The sequence below is a fragment of the Peromyscus californicus genome, unplaced genomic scaffold (genome assembly GCF_007827085.1).
Source record: "Peromyscus californicus insignis strain IS unplaced genomic scaffold, ASM782708v3 Scaffold_17__1_contigs__length_78620276, whole genome shotgun sequence".
Taxonomy (NCBI): domain Eukaryota; kingdom Metazoa; phylum Chordata; class Mammalia; order Rodentia; family Cricetidae; genus Peromyscus; species Peromyscus californicus.
The window spans coordinates 62,424,828-62,440,060 of record NW_026294469.1 but is presented as its reverse complement, the minus strand read 5'-3'; the positions used below and the strand labels follow the sequence as shown (position 1 = coordinate 62,440,060).

The 15,233-nt window shown below is 44.4% G+C and overlaps 1 protein-coding gene across 1 annotated transcript in view; it reads left to right on the top strand.

The window, feature by feature from the left end:
* The window catches only part of Me2 (malic enzyme 2), a 48,663-nt gene that overhangs the window by 17,285 nt on the left and 16,145 nt on the right, over positions 1–15,233 (top strand). Inside the window, exons 5-12 of the mRNA XM_052742491.1 lie at positions 1,098–1,173; positions 2,739–2,900; positions 3,167–3,270; positions 6,007–6,116; positions 6,212–6,309; positions 6,748–6,861; positions 9,795–9,909; positions 11,841–11,983. Coding sequence (XP_052598451.1) covers positions 1,098–1,173; positions 2,739–2,900; positions 3,167–3,270; positions 6,007–6,116; positions 6,212–6,309; positions 6,748–6,861; positions 9,795–9,909; positions 11,841–11,983 — 922 coding nt within the window. The remainder of the gene's footprint in view (positions 1–1,097; positions 1,174–2,738; positions 2,901–3,166; positions 3,271–6,006; positions 6,117–6,211; positions 6,310–6,747; positions 6,862–9,794; positions 9,910–11,840; positions 11,984–15,233) is intronic.

Below are 15,233 nucleotides of genomic sequence, written 5' to 3'. Positions count from 1 at the left end.
CCTCCCTTTTAAAAGAAAAGTTAGCTTTGATGAATTTTAATTTCAGACCGTTCTAGCACGGTCAGACATCTTAGTAGGAAGAGTTCCTCCTCCGTGTGCCTCACGTCCTTGAGGGAGCACATGGCTGCCTGCCACCTCAGGGTGACAGAACCGCAACAGACCATTGAGAGGAAATTGACGGGCTGGATCTGCTGGAGACGGTTTCTGAGTTTTTCTGCCCCTTCTGATCCCTTGTTTTTTCCCAGGGCCAGCTCACATTTTGATATCTTTGTAGGCATTTAGATCAGGAATGACAGCATCTCCCCCCCCCCACATATCTAGTCTGAAGACTCCTCTCAAACTTGAGTCCGTAAGAAGCACCTGCTGAATTATTTAAAAGGTTGAACCCTGCCAACTTTCTCTCTCCCCACCAGCTTCTGATGAGGAAGAAGATCTAGCAGCCTGAACTTAGCGAGCACCCTCCATGCTTACGTGACAGAAACCCCCTGGCAGACACCGAAAAGCACTGTTGAACCTGTATGGTGCTATTACCAAAGTATTCAGAACATTTCTAGGAGATAGCCTAGTGGTTGGCCGCATGTGTGGTTTCTTCTGAGAAGAGTCTTTCCCAACTCAGCTTAAAGGAGAAAAGGAAACTGGAAGTGTGCTGCCAAACCTCACCCTGTGTGGTTCAGTTGTCGAGGCGTGGGCCCAGGTGTAGTTTATAAAAGCCCCTTGAGTGATTCTCATGTGCACCGCAGATGAGAATTGACAGGAGACGTAACCACACGGGCCAGGGCTTTTGGATGCTGTTACAGCATGAATTCTTTGTTTTCTGTGTAGGAATTTTTCTTTATTTTTCGCTTTGATAATTAGACCATGCAATGGGGACACATTTCTTTTTGGGAAAATGATCACATCAGTTAACAATAATCTTTGTTATTCTGTAAGCAGCATAGTTATCATTTGAAAGAGTTGAAGTGTTTAGAAATAAATCAGTGCTTGGAAATGAAACCATATCTTGATGCTTTATTAAAATATCTTTAAGTATCCCAATTATGGACAAAGACATAGAAAATATTGGTCATGAAATGTGAAGGTGTTTTGTTCTGTTGCAGGGGATTGTTTATTTCAATCTCAGACAGAGGTCATGTCAGATCAATTGTGGATAACTGGCCAGAAAATCATGTTAAGGTACGAAGAGCACACCCTCCTTCTCACATGTCTTCTCCTCCTTGTAAGTTAACTTTAGATCGCCAAGAACAAGTTTCCTTTGTTGCGCTGAGCTGTTTACATCTATGTATACATGCAGATGTGTGCTCTGAGACGGATCACCGGGACAGTGCTTCGCTCTGAGCGAGACGTTGACACTAGTGTACAAAGCAAGTGTGGTCATAGCCCCTCCGGCTTTAGGTTTTTGGTTTTGGTTTTTTGTTTTATTTTGTTTTTTGTTTTTTGTCTTGGTTTGGTTTGGTTTGGTTTTTCAAGACAGGGTTTCTCTGTGTAGCTTTGTGCCTTTCCCGGAACTCGCTTTGTAGACCAGGCTGGCCTCAAACTCACAGAGATCCTCCTGGCTCTGCCTCCCAAGTGCTGGGATTAAAGGCGTGTGCCACCACCGCCCGGCGCTTTAGTTTCTTGGTAGAGAAAATCGAATGCTCAACCCAGTGAACCCAGTGTGGTGGTACAGACCTATAAATCCTATAGTCCGTCCCCTTGGAAGGAAAAGGCAGAAGGCCCAGAAGCTTGAGTTGGAGGCCATCCTGGGATACATGAGACCCTGGCTCAGAAAAGGAAGGAAATGACAGAGGAACTTTGGTTCTGGAGGGTAGTATGTTCTCTCTCTCTATCTCTCTGTCTCTGTCTGTCTGTCTGTCTCTTTTTGTCTAAGGTAGATTTAGATCCTTGACAAATACTGTACTATCAAGAGAGTTTTAAATGTAGCAAATACAAGCCATGGTCAATGTAACTGAATTCATGAAGCAAACTGAGTAACTTATTGAAAGACCTTTGGGTGGCTCTGTGCTTGTCACTGCAGTCATCTTACGGCCGTTAGTGTGAATGTCTCGTTCCCAAACACTGATGAATCGTGAGTTCAGCCGTGTGCAATCCCAGCACTTCCACGGTGAGAGTACAAGGATCGGGTCATCCTTCACTACACAAGGAATTCTAGGCCAGCCTGTGCTAAATTGGACACTGCCTCCCTCTCCCCCACACTTCCAAAATCATTAGTTCAGATAATTTAGGAAAAATTTGGTAAAATAACTAAATTTACAGTATCGTCTTACACACTTGTATGTAGTTGCATATATATATGTATATGTATATATGTATTTAAAATCTAGATTGTTGTTTTTCTCCTTTATTTCACTAAGGTTTTTCTTGATGGCCCTAGGTTTTGAAATCATGCTGTTTGTTTTTAGACTTTTTATTGTGGTAACTTTGGACTTTAATTCACTTCTCCTGTGTTTCAGACTGTGGAAAGAATACATAACTTGATCCTCCTGTCCCCTCATTCTGTTCCCAAGCCAAAGTCAGATGGGAAACGTGTTTAGTTAATTTTCCTTTAATACCTCATAATAGGCAGAAGCCCTAGTTTAAGCATGCTCATGGGGTTATGTTTGGAGCTAGGTAAGAAGTGATTCTGCTTCTGAGGGCGAGAGTACAAGCAGAACACGAGAGTCCTTCCTCTTTAAAAATGCACTTCTTTGTGCCCACTTCTGGCAGCTTTTAATACGCTTTTTGTTTTATTTATAATGAAGGCTGTTGTGGTGACCGATGGAGAGAGGATTCTGGGTCTCGGAGATTTGGGTGTCTATGGAATGGGGATTCCAGTAGGAAAGCTTTGTTTGTATACAGCATGTGCAGGAATACAGCCTGAGAAGTGCCTGCCTGTATGCATCGACGTGGGGACCGATAATAATGTGAGTAGCACCCTCCCCTTGGCCCAGCCTCTCCTATCCTAAACAAACAAACAAACCAACTATAGCCATCTCTGAAGATGATTTGTGAAGGGGAAAATCTTGTCATTTTAGATCTTAATCTTTGTCTTAAACGTGGCTTCTAATGTTTATATAAATAAGAGTGAATCAAGTTTATTAAGTTTCTTTAAGGATTAAAGTTTTATATGTTTAATGTAAATAAATACTGTAATAAAAGACTTTATTTTTATATTCAATTTCTTGTATAGGCACTATTAAAAGATCCATTTTATATGGGCTTGTATCAGAAGCGAGATCGTTCCCAACTCTATGATGACCTGATTGATGAGTTTATGAAGGCGATTACTGACAGGTATCTTGTGAAGCTCATGGTTATGAAGAACCTCTTCTGGGGGCGGGGGGCACCATTCTGCTGTTTTCTTTTATGTCCCGAAAGCATGTGAGGGAAGGGTTAAATTGTGGGAACTTTTTCATGCCCACTGATACGTGCTGGCACAAGATGGTACCTCTGTTGTGCATTGCTGGCTAGGATTACGTGACATCTAGAAGGAAGTCTGCTCTAGCCTCTCCTAGACTCTCACAGTGCATTCCTCCCATAAGCCTTCCGTGGCTGAGCTCATTCCCACCACTCCACCAGAGCGCTCCTGCATCTTTGACGTCTTACCTGGGCTCACTTTGTGGGGTTTACTTGTTTGTTTCTGGAGATGTGTGCAAGTGTGTTTTGGGGCGAATGTGGAGGCCAGAGGCCACCTTTGTAGAATCTGTTCTCTCCATCTACCTTTATGTGGGTTGAACTCGGGATTTTTTGTGGGCTGCTGCCCTGGGAATGGAGTTCAGGGCCTTACACATGCTAGACAAGCACTGTATGACCAAGATGGACTCTCAGTTCTTGCATGTGCAGTAAATTGTGGCCTCCATACATGTGACTCATCAAGCACATGTGTGTGGCCCTGCACTCCAAACTGCTGGGGCATCCCGTCTTGAGAAATTCTATCACTGTATCCTGTTCCTATCTTAGATTGGGTTCTTTCCTTTCCAAACAGCCCGCCTTCTCTATTCCTAACTGCTAATAATGGCAGTAACGTTCACCCCATTGCCAAACCTTTAATCTCGGTGCCATTTGTGACTCTCCTCCACCAGCTGTTCCATCAGCGCCTCCTCAGACTCCGCTGGCACCACCATCTGCATGCCTCATAAGTGTGTCTCTTTTGTTACCACAGCCACCTTTCACCTCCTCTGGATTCCTCTAAGCCCTTCTCCAGCCGGTTTCTCTCTAGTTCATTTCCATCTAACACTGGGATTAATCTTGTAAAAATGTGTATTGCCTTACTTTTTTTTTTTTCTGGAAGTTTCTCAGTGGTTCTCTGTTACCACAGCTTAAAACCCAGATTGTTCATCTTTATGGTCTAGTGTCCCGTCCCTCCCCCCCCCCCCGTGTGTGTACACGCATGTGTACGTGCATATGCATTTATATGTGTGTGAATGCTGGTGCATGTACCACGGCAAGCGTGTGGAGGTCAAAAACCAAGCTCCTGTGTCTATCTTCACCTTCAACCTTAAAACAGGGTTTCTTCATTGTTTTTTTCTACTGCATACTCTCTTGTGTGGCATGCTTTTTTTTTTTTTTTTTGGTTTTTCGAGACAGGGTTTCTCTGTGTAGCTTTGTGCCTTTTCCTGGAACTCACTCTGTAAACCAGGCTGGCCTCGAACTCACAGAGATCCGCCTGGCTCTGCCTCCCAAGTGCTGGGATTAAAGGCGTGCGCCACCACTGCCCGGCTGTGGCATGCTTTTTATGCTGCTGGCTGGTTCACAGGCTTCCAGAGATGCTCCTGCCTCTGCTTTCTGTCTCTCTGTAAGAGTACCGGATTATCTATGCTTACACTGAGTCCAGCGTTTTTGAGGATTTTGGTATTTGAACTCAGGACCTCACACTTACTGGGCAAGCACCTTTACCCACTGAACCATCTTCCACCTCTAGCTCAGCTTCTAAAACTCCCCACGTGGAGACACTCAGACATGAATTCCGTGTACAGGAAAAGACGGTGACTGATTCAGAGCTGAGCTGCTCCTCTTCCCACACACCGCCTCCTCTTTCTCACTCTCCTTCCCTGGACAGCGAGGTGGTGTCCCTTAGAGATCCAGACCGCCTTGGCCCCGGACTGCCCCCCGCTTTCCAGCTTGTTCTGGTATTCCATGGCATCTGCTGCACGTTTCCTGGGTCGTCGTCGTAGACTCCTGGCTGCTGCTCTGTCTTTCCTCTCCCCACACTCGCACGTGCCACACACCTCTGGTGGGTTACCACTGCTAGGAGGAGGCCTCTGTGAATTCTTCCCTCCTCTGTAGCCTTCGGGGATTCAACAGGAGCCAGCTTCCCCCCTGTCTTCAGTGTGAACCCTGAAATATGTAATGCCCTGGCTGTTGAAAATCCGGGGTCACTAGAGTGTACCTTGTTTAACTTTCCTCTTTACGTCTATTATTTGTTTCCCATATGAAGACCCCCGTGAAGCTAGCTCCCTTTCCAGGCTGTTTTGCCTTTCATTGTCTTGGTTTATTTGTTTGAGTCCGTCTCCCTTTGTTTTCTAGACTGGCCTCAAACCTGTGCTCCTCGTGCCTTAGCTCCTCTGGTGCAGGATGCGTGTGCTACCATACCTGCACGGCCTTCCTTCTTACTCCCGTTCACCAGAGTGCACTCACCTGATAGCTCTCTCCTACTGTTTACTTAATGAACCTTTCTGCGTTGTCAGGCATCCATCACTTAACGAGACTCATCCATTTCAAAGGTCTGCTCTCTGAAATGCAGAAAGAATCCCTTTTAGGGGGTCACTTTGTGCCTGTATGCATTGGACACCCTCCTGGGCCCTTGGCAAGCGTTTACACAGAGAATGGCCATAGACACATTTGCGCCTCCGTGTCCATCAAGTAACAGATGTCCACATTTGGGCTCTAGACTTTCACAAGCTCTGAAACTCAAGGCCTTGAGCCAGTATAATACCTTTCTTTCAGATACTCATCATAGAAATAGTAAACAGGAAGTCTGTTTAATAGTGGTGCTTTCAACACGATTATTAAAGACTTTGCTGTTTCTAGATATGGCCGGAACACGCTCATTCAGTTTGAAGACTTCGGGAATCATAATGCATTCAGGTTCTTAAGAAAGTACCAGCAAAAATACTGTACCTTCAATGATGATATCCAAGGTAAAGCAGAAGTGAGAAGATTTTCCCCTAAATTTTAAATGTTTATTATAATGTGTCTTGTCTGTCTCATTGTGAAATCATGGGTTTTCCGACAGGGACAGCTGCAGTTGCTTTGTCGGGCCTTCTTGCGACCCAAAAAGTTATTAAGAAACCAGTCTCAGAACACAAAATCTTATTTCTTGGGGCAGGAGAGGTAAGTTTTTAAAGCTTTTACAGTTTCAGACCAGTACTTTTGTTTTCTTCTATAAAGTAAGACTGACCGGGGTGGCGGCGCATGCCTTGTTTCCATCGCACTCGGGAGGCAGAGGCAGTGAGTTTGGGGCCAGCCTGGTCTACAGAGTGTGTTCCAGGACAGCCCGGGCTGCACAGAGAGACTCTGTCTTAAAAGAAAAAAAAATTAAGTCAGACAGCATGTTGGTGCTTATTGAAGATACAGCGAATTTAGAATTTGCTGAAATGGTGTGAATCTTGATCTCTTATAAAATAGTAAGTACTTTGTGATCAGAGAGACTATGTAATTTGTAAGGGAAAATAAAGCAAATGTGGCCGATAACATGATCCTCACATACAGAGCAATTGAGCATCCTCTCATACTCTAGGCTTGATTTTTACAACTGTGCTTCCTGGACAGGCTGCACTTGGAATTGCAAATCTTATAGTTATGTGTATGGTGGAAAGTGGCCTCTCAGAAGAGGAGGCACGGAGGAAGGTCTGGATGTTCGACAAGAACGGCTTATTAGTTAAGGTAAGGATGCAGAACTTGCAGGAACCACAGAGCATCTGGCTGGGGTGTTGACCGTCTCACCCCTTACAGACGGACATCTCACTCCCTGCCACCGTGTGCAGGAGCTGGCCTCCACTGTGTTGTTGGCAGAGGCCATCGCATCTTTCTGTCTGTCGTGGTTTCGTTTTTGTTGCTGTGATAAAACAGCCCCGACAAAGAGCAGCGTAGGGGAGAGAGGGGCCTTACTTGGCTGCAGTTCCAGGTTATAATCCATTACTGCGGGGAAGCCAAGGCAGAAACTTCAAGTGTCGCAACCGCAATCCAGAGCAGAGAGAATAAATGCATGCATGCTTGCTTCTTGTTGTCTGGCTCCTCTTACTCTGACACTGTCCAGGCCCAGCCCGTGACATGGAGTCATCCACATTAGGGTAGGTTTTCCATCCATCCTCAGGTAAGGCAATCCAGACAGTCCATGCATACACACACCCTCCACACATATCTAACTCCCGCCAGGCATGTCCAAAGACCAACCTGGTCTAGATAATTCTTCATTTAGACTCTTCTCAAGTGATTCTGGGTTGTTGAGTGAAGTTGGCAGTTACAGCTGACCAGTACACTGTCTCCTATAAAGACTCTTCTTCATTCTTAAATCATAATCTGTCTGCTGGGACCGGACTTACTTTCTCTTGCTGTGCTCTCAAGCTCTTTTATTGTATCTGATTGTATTTGACTCTCCTAAACTGAAATTTTTTGTGGTTCTGGGGATTGATCCCAAGGCCTTGTGCATGCCAGGCAAGCATAAGCATTCTATCATTGGTCTACACCCCTAACACTGAAACTAGGTTTTGAGTTGGAACCCAACATTCTGTGTAAACTATTAGCAATACATCTAATATTTGAGCAGAAACTCTTAAATGTTATAATGTCGTTTAAGCCATAATCCCCTGTGTCAGTTCATGTGTAGTAAGGAGCTTTCTTGGGTTATTTTAGCAACTCTGAGCCTGCCTGCCTGCATTCCTTTGCATTGGTTACTGTTTTTAATCGGTTAAAGAATACCATAGGCCTTGTGGGAGTCCCTGAACCTAAGTCCCTGTTCAGTGCACCATCTGTGGGAGGCAGGCTCCCACCTTTTAAAGGGTTCCTATGAGGAGGAGAGAGGAATAAGAAACTTTTGGATAGAAAGATAGCAGAGAGGAGACAGACAGAAACACAGGATAGCTTCTGGAGGACCTGGATCAAAATCCACCGGCCCCTTATGTCTCTTCAAAAGGGCTTTTTATACCAATGCCAAGGGACCTCCCCCTAGCTAGATCAAAGCATACTGTACAGCCAAGTGCAGACACTTCCAGACACCTAGTAACCATGCCTATGGTTCAGTCATCTCCTTATGCAGCCCTCCTGGGAAAAGCAAGCTCATATCCCACCAAGAAACCTCTGTGGGTCTCCACAAGGTCTTACGTTGTGTGACATATTTCATCTATCCGATATGCAGTACTATTTTCTTTTCCCATGTTTGCATCATAATCTCATGACAGGACAGTTCTTGCCCATTTACATGTGTTGGGCATGCTGTCTCCACGTACATTTACATGTATAGGACATGTGCATGGCTCTAGTTCTGGTGCTTTTTCCTTCACTGGTGTCCGTAACCAGATACTGGGGTAACATTGTATGTACTGTTGCCTTTGGTCCTCTCAAATATCCTGTCCTTTTTTGGGGAGAGGATGTTGGTTTTTTGGGTTTTTTTTGTTTTGTTTTGTTTTCCTTATGAAATTTTATAATCACAGCAATAAGTTTAAAATGGCCATAGAGGGCTAGCAGCTAAGAGCACTTGTTGCTTTTGAGAAGACTTTTTTTTAATGATTAAAGACTTTGTTGTTTTCAAAGTCATCAGTTTCAAAGAGATGGAGGCAGAGTAAATAGCTAAGAATGTGATCTGGGTATAAAGCCCAGTCTGGATTACCAAACAGTTCTTACAGAGGTGCTGTAGCTGCAGTGTTTGCTAATCCATGTAGAGTAGAATTGTTGTAAACATCACACGTTTACCGGGAGAGGACTATATTTCTGCAAGTCTACAGTTCAGGGCTTCATGTTGTAGTGCTGGTTTTCATCAAGGGTCCGAGTCTAAAGGGACTGTAGTGTTGGTGGCGACAACAGCTTCTTCCACACAGGCGAGCATCCCTGTTCACCTGTACCTCAAGTGTGTTTTGCTGTTGTTTGGGTTCTGTTTTTTTAGAATATAAAGTTAAAGTAGCTTGGTCTGTGGGTCTTGGACTTTCAGTCTCTTCTAGTGGTTCTAAACCTGTCATCCATTTGGATACGCTGCATGTTCCCTGCTAAATTCCCACTCTCTAGAGCTGTGATGATACCGAGGCAGTGAAGCCAGCACTCTGAGTAGTCTTAACCTTTCTTACTTAGAGCTGCTTGGGCAGGGCTTAAACCATGTAGTGAGTTTGAGACCAGCCAAAGCTAGGCCATTCAAGACCCTGTCTTAAAGGGAGAGTGGAGTTGGGCCGTTTGCCTCCACAGTAGAGCATTTGACTAGTATGTTCAAAGCCCTGGGTTCTATTCCTAGTACCCAAAACAAACTTTTTGGTGTGACTGTTCATAAATTTGGTAGGCTATGTTTTCCCCACTTGGTGGGCAAATTTACAGTATTTGCTATATTGCTATATTACATTTCTAAAATACTAAAGATTCTTCATTGTAAATATTGAATTTAGGAGGACTTCATGGAAGGAATGAGTGTTTGAGAGAGATGCCAAGTTTGTGTTCTAGACATAATTTAATTTGATGGACTGTATTTTTGGATTCTGTGATGTTAAAATTAGAAGATAAATGTTGATGAGAAAAGTAAATAAAAATACACTTGTGTTATAAGGACAACATTTATCTAATTGATTTGTCCAGTTAAATATGCACTTAGTGATACTGTATTTTATGAAAACATTCAGGGAAGGACTGCTAGCATCGATAGTAACCAGGAACCATTTGCTCACTGGGCCCCAGAGAACATACCTGGAACTTTTGAAGATGCAGTGAATGAACTGAAGCCTTCAGTTATAATTGGTAAGTGAAGCTGTTGAGAAATAATCCTGTTACTTAGCTCTCTGCCATAACTCTCATGGAGGATTACTAAAGTAAATTGATGTATTTTACCTTGCTTTTAGCATCTGCAGGTGATCTCAGTGTATGAGGGACTGGAGCCAAGGCCCACTGGACATACCCAAACCTGCCACACCTGTGTCCCCTACGTTCAGAGGTGTAGGACTTGTTCATAACTTGTACACACCCCACTGTATACTTGAGCACACCTGTAGGCGGCTTACACTTAAAGCTGTATTGATAGAAAATGATGCAAAAAGGTCTGCTCAATGTTCAGTATGTACACAGTTTTGTTTCCTTCAGCATTTCCAGCCTACGTTGAAAATGTACATTTATCGAATCTGTGTATACAAAACCCCGCAGATAAAGTGGGCTGACTCAAATAAATATTTTTGGTTACTGTGCATAAAAATTTTATTTATTTTTTTCTGAGACAGGGTTTCACTCTGTAGACCAGGCTAGCCTTGAACTCACAGAGATCTGCCTGCCTCTGCCTCCCAAGTCCTGGGATTAAAGGCGTGCACCACCACCACCCCGGGAATAAAAATTTTAAGAGACAGAATCTCATACTAAATATGGTGGTGCACACTTGTAATCTCAACACTCTGTGGAGACTAAAGCAAGATTAAGAGTTCAAGGCCAGTTTAGACTACTTATTGAAACGTTATCTAAAAATCTGGAAATGGGGCCAGCAAGATGGCTGAGCAGGTAAAGGCTTGCTATACAAACCTGATAGTGTGAGCTGAGCCCCCAGGATCCACATAGTAGGAGAGGAACATCTCCTGCAAGTTGTCCTCTCCACATGTACTCCGTGGCATGGCGCCTCCACACATGCACATGCAGACACTAAATAGATAAGTGTAATTTTAAAATTACATTTGAACTTTCACTGAAAACAAAACCGAAGCTCTTTTACTCTCCTGTGGGCTGGCTTTGAACACCTGGGCTCCAGTGCTTGTCCTGCCTGAGCCTCCCAAGGCGCTGGGACTACATGCCTGGCTCTTTATAGTGTTTGACTTATAGAGTTGTGACTGTTGAATGCAACTTTAAAAGGCCAAGGTCATTTCAAGACTGTCCCGGGAAAATGCAGTGCAGAGTGGGAATGTCATTGGCAGCCAAGCGGAAACTTTGGGTGTGTTTTGTGAGGCCCATGTCGCTGACATCTGTGCTGACGCAGCCCCGAGTTCTCGGCACAGATACAGTGCTGTTCCCTGTATAGCTGTAGATTTGAGTTCTCAATCCTGTGTTTTACTAGCTTTCATTTGGGAACTCTGTTCAGTGTTGAACCGTAAAACCTTCACAATGAGTTCCTGTGCTGAGAAAAGTATGCCTGTTCTTTTTATTGATAAGAACTCTTTATTACTTTTATACTGAGAAGAAATCTTAAAACGTTCTTTACTCCACTTCTTTCAAAACTCAATATGGAAACAAGAATGTATCCACTCATTGTTTAGCTCCAGAGCAGTGGTTCTCAACCTGAGGGTTGTGACCCCTGAAGCTGAAACTATGCCCATTAAATGACTTGGCACTTCCCCAGGCCCTGGCAGCTACTGTCTGATCTCTGAGGGTCTGTTTCTGGTCCCTTGGATGAGTAGACTCTCACAGTACTGTCTCCATGTCCCTGGTTAGAATGGAGGAGTCATGTTTTTTTTACCGCTTTCCCTAGAGCTTACTGTGTGAGCTAGCCAATAAATATTTAAGTGAAAATTTTCGGCATTTCATTGCTTTTCTTTTCATATCTGAAGCTGTGTCCTCATAGTATTCTCCCATCACTACAAAAATCTATCTTTGTAATGACTCCTGTGGTTTCGTTATGGTAAACGTGTTATAAAAACAATTGGCAAGAACCGGTTTGTTATGCCCGTGCTTACTGTTTTTTCCATCCTTTATTGTAGGAGTGGCAGGTGCTGGCCGCCTTTTTACTCCTGGCGTCATCAAAGCCATGGCCTCTATCAATGAAAGACCCATAATATTTGCGCTTAGTAACCCTACGGCACAGGCTGAGTGCACGGCTGAAGAGGCCTACACACTTACGGAGGTATTGTCAGTGAAAACCTCACAGGTTGCTGCCGTGGTCCATCAGCTCAGTAGTCGCACATTAGTGCGCATGTGGTTCATCAGTGTTTAAGTGGCGATGGCCATGGGTCACCAAGTCTAACCCATCATTTCTGAGAGCGGTTACCTCATGACTACCACTCACTCGCCCGCCTGCTGGGCATCTGTGCTTCTCTGGATAGAAACCAAACATGCTTCTTTTTTCTTAATTCTTTTTGTATGGAAACTATCCATTTTGATTTGCCTACATTTAAGGTTTTTGTTTTTCATCCTATAACCATCCTTCCTGCCCGTCTGCTTCTATCTGGGACAATCCTCCCAGAAGAACCTCAGTGTGGGTCTGAGGAAGTCTTTTGGTAGTGTATTTCGCCTTCATTTTGAAGGGCATTTTCACCCCACATGGAGTTAACAGTTGCTGTATTTCAGTGCTTTAAGAACAGTTTTTTCTGTTTCTGTTGTTTCTGAATTGTGTCTTGACGTCATGGCTCCGGGTTTTCAGCACGGACTTGGGTGTGGTTTTCTTTGTGTTAATTCTCGCCGGAGACAGAGTGCTCCCGAGTCCACGGCTTGGTGGCTGGCAGTTGAGTGTCATTTCTGTTTTGGAAACACAGGGCTGGTGTCTCTGCTGTGCCACATTGTCTCTTGTGAGACTGTTTGCGCAGTGGGTACTGTGGCCGTGTCTAGACTGTTTGGGTTGTGTGCCGCCCACTGTGACTGGCCTGGCCCCTTCCGCTTTGCGGTCCCTTCCCTCTGTGTCAGTCTGTCCTTAGGGTCTTGGTGCCAGTTCTTACATAGTTTTCACTTGTAGAAATTCTGCTCTTTTTCTTTTTCTTTTTGATTTTTTTTGTTGTTGTTGTTTGGTTTTTTTGGAGACAGGGTTTCTCTGTGAAACAGTCCTGGCTGTCCTGGAACTCACTCTGTAGACCAGGCTGGCCTCGAACTCACAAAGATCCGCCTGGCTCTGCCTACGGAGTGCTGGGATTAAAGGCGTGAGCCACCACCGCCTGGCTCTCATTTTCTTACTTTATAAACGACACCTTTACTCCTTTCAGACGCCCTTCGCTGTCCGCTTTTGCCTGCACTGGGGCTGGCTTTTGCTCTGCTGTGAACTGAGGCTGTCTGGACGGGACTTCTTACTTTGACCCAGACGGTTAGCGAGTCGGTGCTTTGGGCCTTGGACACTGTTGCTGTACTGCATGTCAGTTACAGACAGGAGCGTATGTGTATACCGTGTATGCACATATGTGTGTAGTGGGGGTTCCCTTGTGTTCTGTGTTTTAATCTCCACCGCGTAATCACTTCTTCCGTTTTTGTAGATGGTCAAAGTGACTCTAGGAAGTGGAGCTTTCTTTTTCTTTTCTTTTCTTTCCTTTCTTTTTTTTATCCTGTGTAATAAACCTATAGCCTTGTAGATATGCACATTTAGGCCACCAAGCTACCACTAAGATGTATTCCTTGGATATGAATTTTACAGTTCTGTTTACCATGATATGCCTAATTTCTACTTAATTTCTTCAATATATGAATATTCACGAATATAATTGTTAGGTTATACTTTTTTGTCTTTTTTTTTTTTTTTTTTTTTTTGGTTTTTTTTGAGACAGGCTTTCTCAGTGTAGCTCTGGCTGTCATGGAATTCTGTCTGTAGACCTTTCTGGCCTTGAACTCACAGACTCTGCCTGTCTCTGCCTCCTGAGTGCTGAGATTAAAGGCATGTGTACCACCACCTCCTGGCTTGGTTATACGCTCATAAATAAAGAATGTAATAATAAGTCTTTATTATTCTCATTGCTAACAACTCACTGGTGGTTTTGTTTTTTTCATATCTCCCCAGATGATTTTAAAGATCTTAGATATCATCTGTAAACACTGTATCTCTCAGAAGTTGAGTCTTTTAAAAATAATGATATGGGTGCTGGTAAGGTCACTCAGTGGGTAAAGGCTTCGCCACTGGCCCTGACAACCCGAGTTCAGTTCCCAGAATCCATGTGGTCGAAGGAGAGAACTGACTCCCACAGGTTGTCCTCTGACCTCTACCTGTGTGCCTTGGCAGGAACTTGCACACACACCCCTCCAGGAAACAAATAAATAAATGGTCAAGATCATCAGTAGGACTGTACCATCTCTAAAATTTAAAAACATGCTATTTTGTGTTTATATGTGTGGGCAGACTCATGCCACATCATGTGTGTGTTGGTCAGAGGACAATTTGGTGGCCAGTGCCAGCGTTCACTGTCGCGTGGGTCCTGAGGATAAAAGTGGAGGAGTCAGGCGGGCGGCCCTCCCGTTCACCCTCTGAGCTGTGTCATCTCATGGCCTCAGGTGTCATTTTAATACTTACTTGTCCTCTGGCATACCTTTCAGCTTTCTACTGAATCTTTTCCCGTTGTGGATTTTTGGGGTTTTTTATTGTTGTTGTTGTAGTTGTTGCAGACTCTCACTGTGTAGCTCAGGTTGAAACTTAGTGTCCTGCTCCAGCCTCCCAGGTGCCCAGATCAGAGGACTGCACAGCTGCATCTCACTGTTGAAATTTTCTGTCTTTTCATTTCCTGAATACAGAAATTATAGTTAAAGTTTCTGGTTGTAACAAAATTTCCCTTTCTGGAAATCCATTTTATTACCCCCCATCCCCCACCCCACCCTACCTCTGTCATTAATTTGTAATTCTCTGGTAAGCTTAGCCGTTTGTCTGAATGCTGGGTAGCGTGGATGGCAGGTTTCACAGTTACTTGAGGCTTGGGGCCTTTACCTCTTTAGGGGTTGATAGGCCGGGCTCTGTGGCTCTAATCCATTTGGCACACAGTCAGGTAAAGGCTAGGCTTCCATCCCTTCCTCGCTCCTTCCTGCTGGGCAGCCCGAGGTATTTACTGAGAACCTTTATCCTTGTGTTCCTGAGCTGCTGTTTGCCTGTGTTTCCGGAGCCTCCCCAGAGCTGCTCAGGGTCTCAGCCGCAGGCTGCTGTGGAGATCAGCAGTCACCTTGAAGGGAAACACTTGGAATGCTGGAAACAATGGGTCTCAGAGCCTTCTTTCTCTAGTCTCCTGGCACCAAACCCTGATTGCTGTGGTTCCTCTCTGCTTCTTTTAAAACTCTGTAGGATGTACTTCTTAGTGTCACTCCACAGTAACCAGAGGGGACGTGAGCATAAAACAGCCTGGAATGTCACTGCCAGAGCAGAACTTGGAGAATTTGTTCGGTCGCAGTTTCATGTTGCAGATGGACTTAGCATTCTC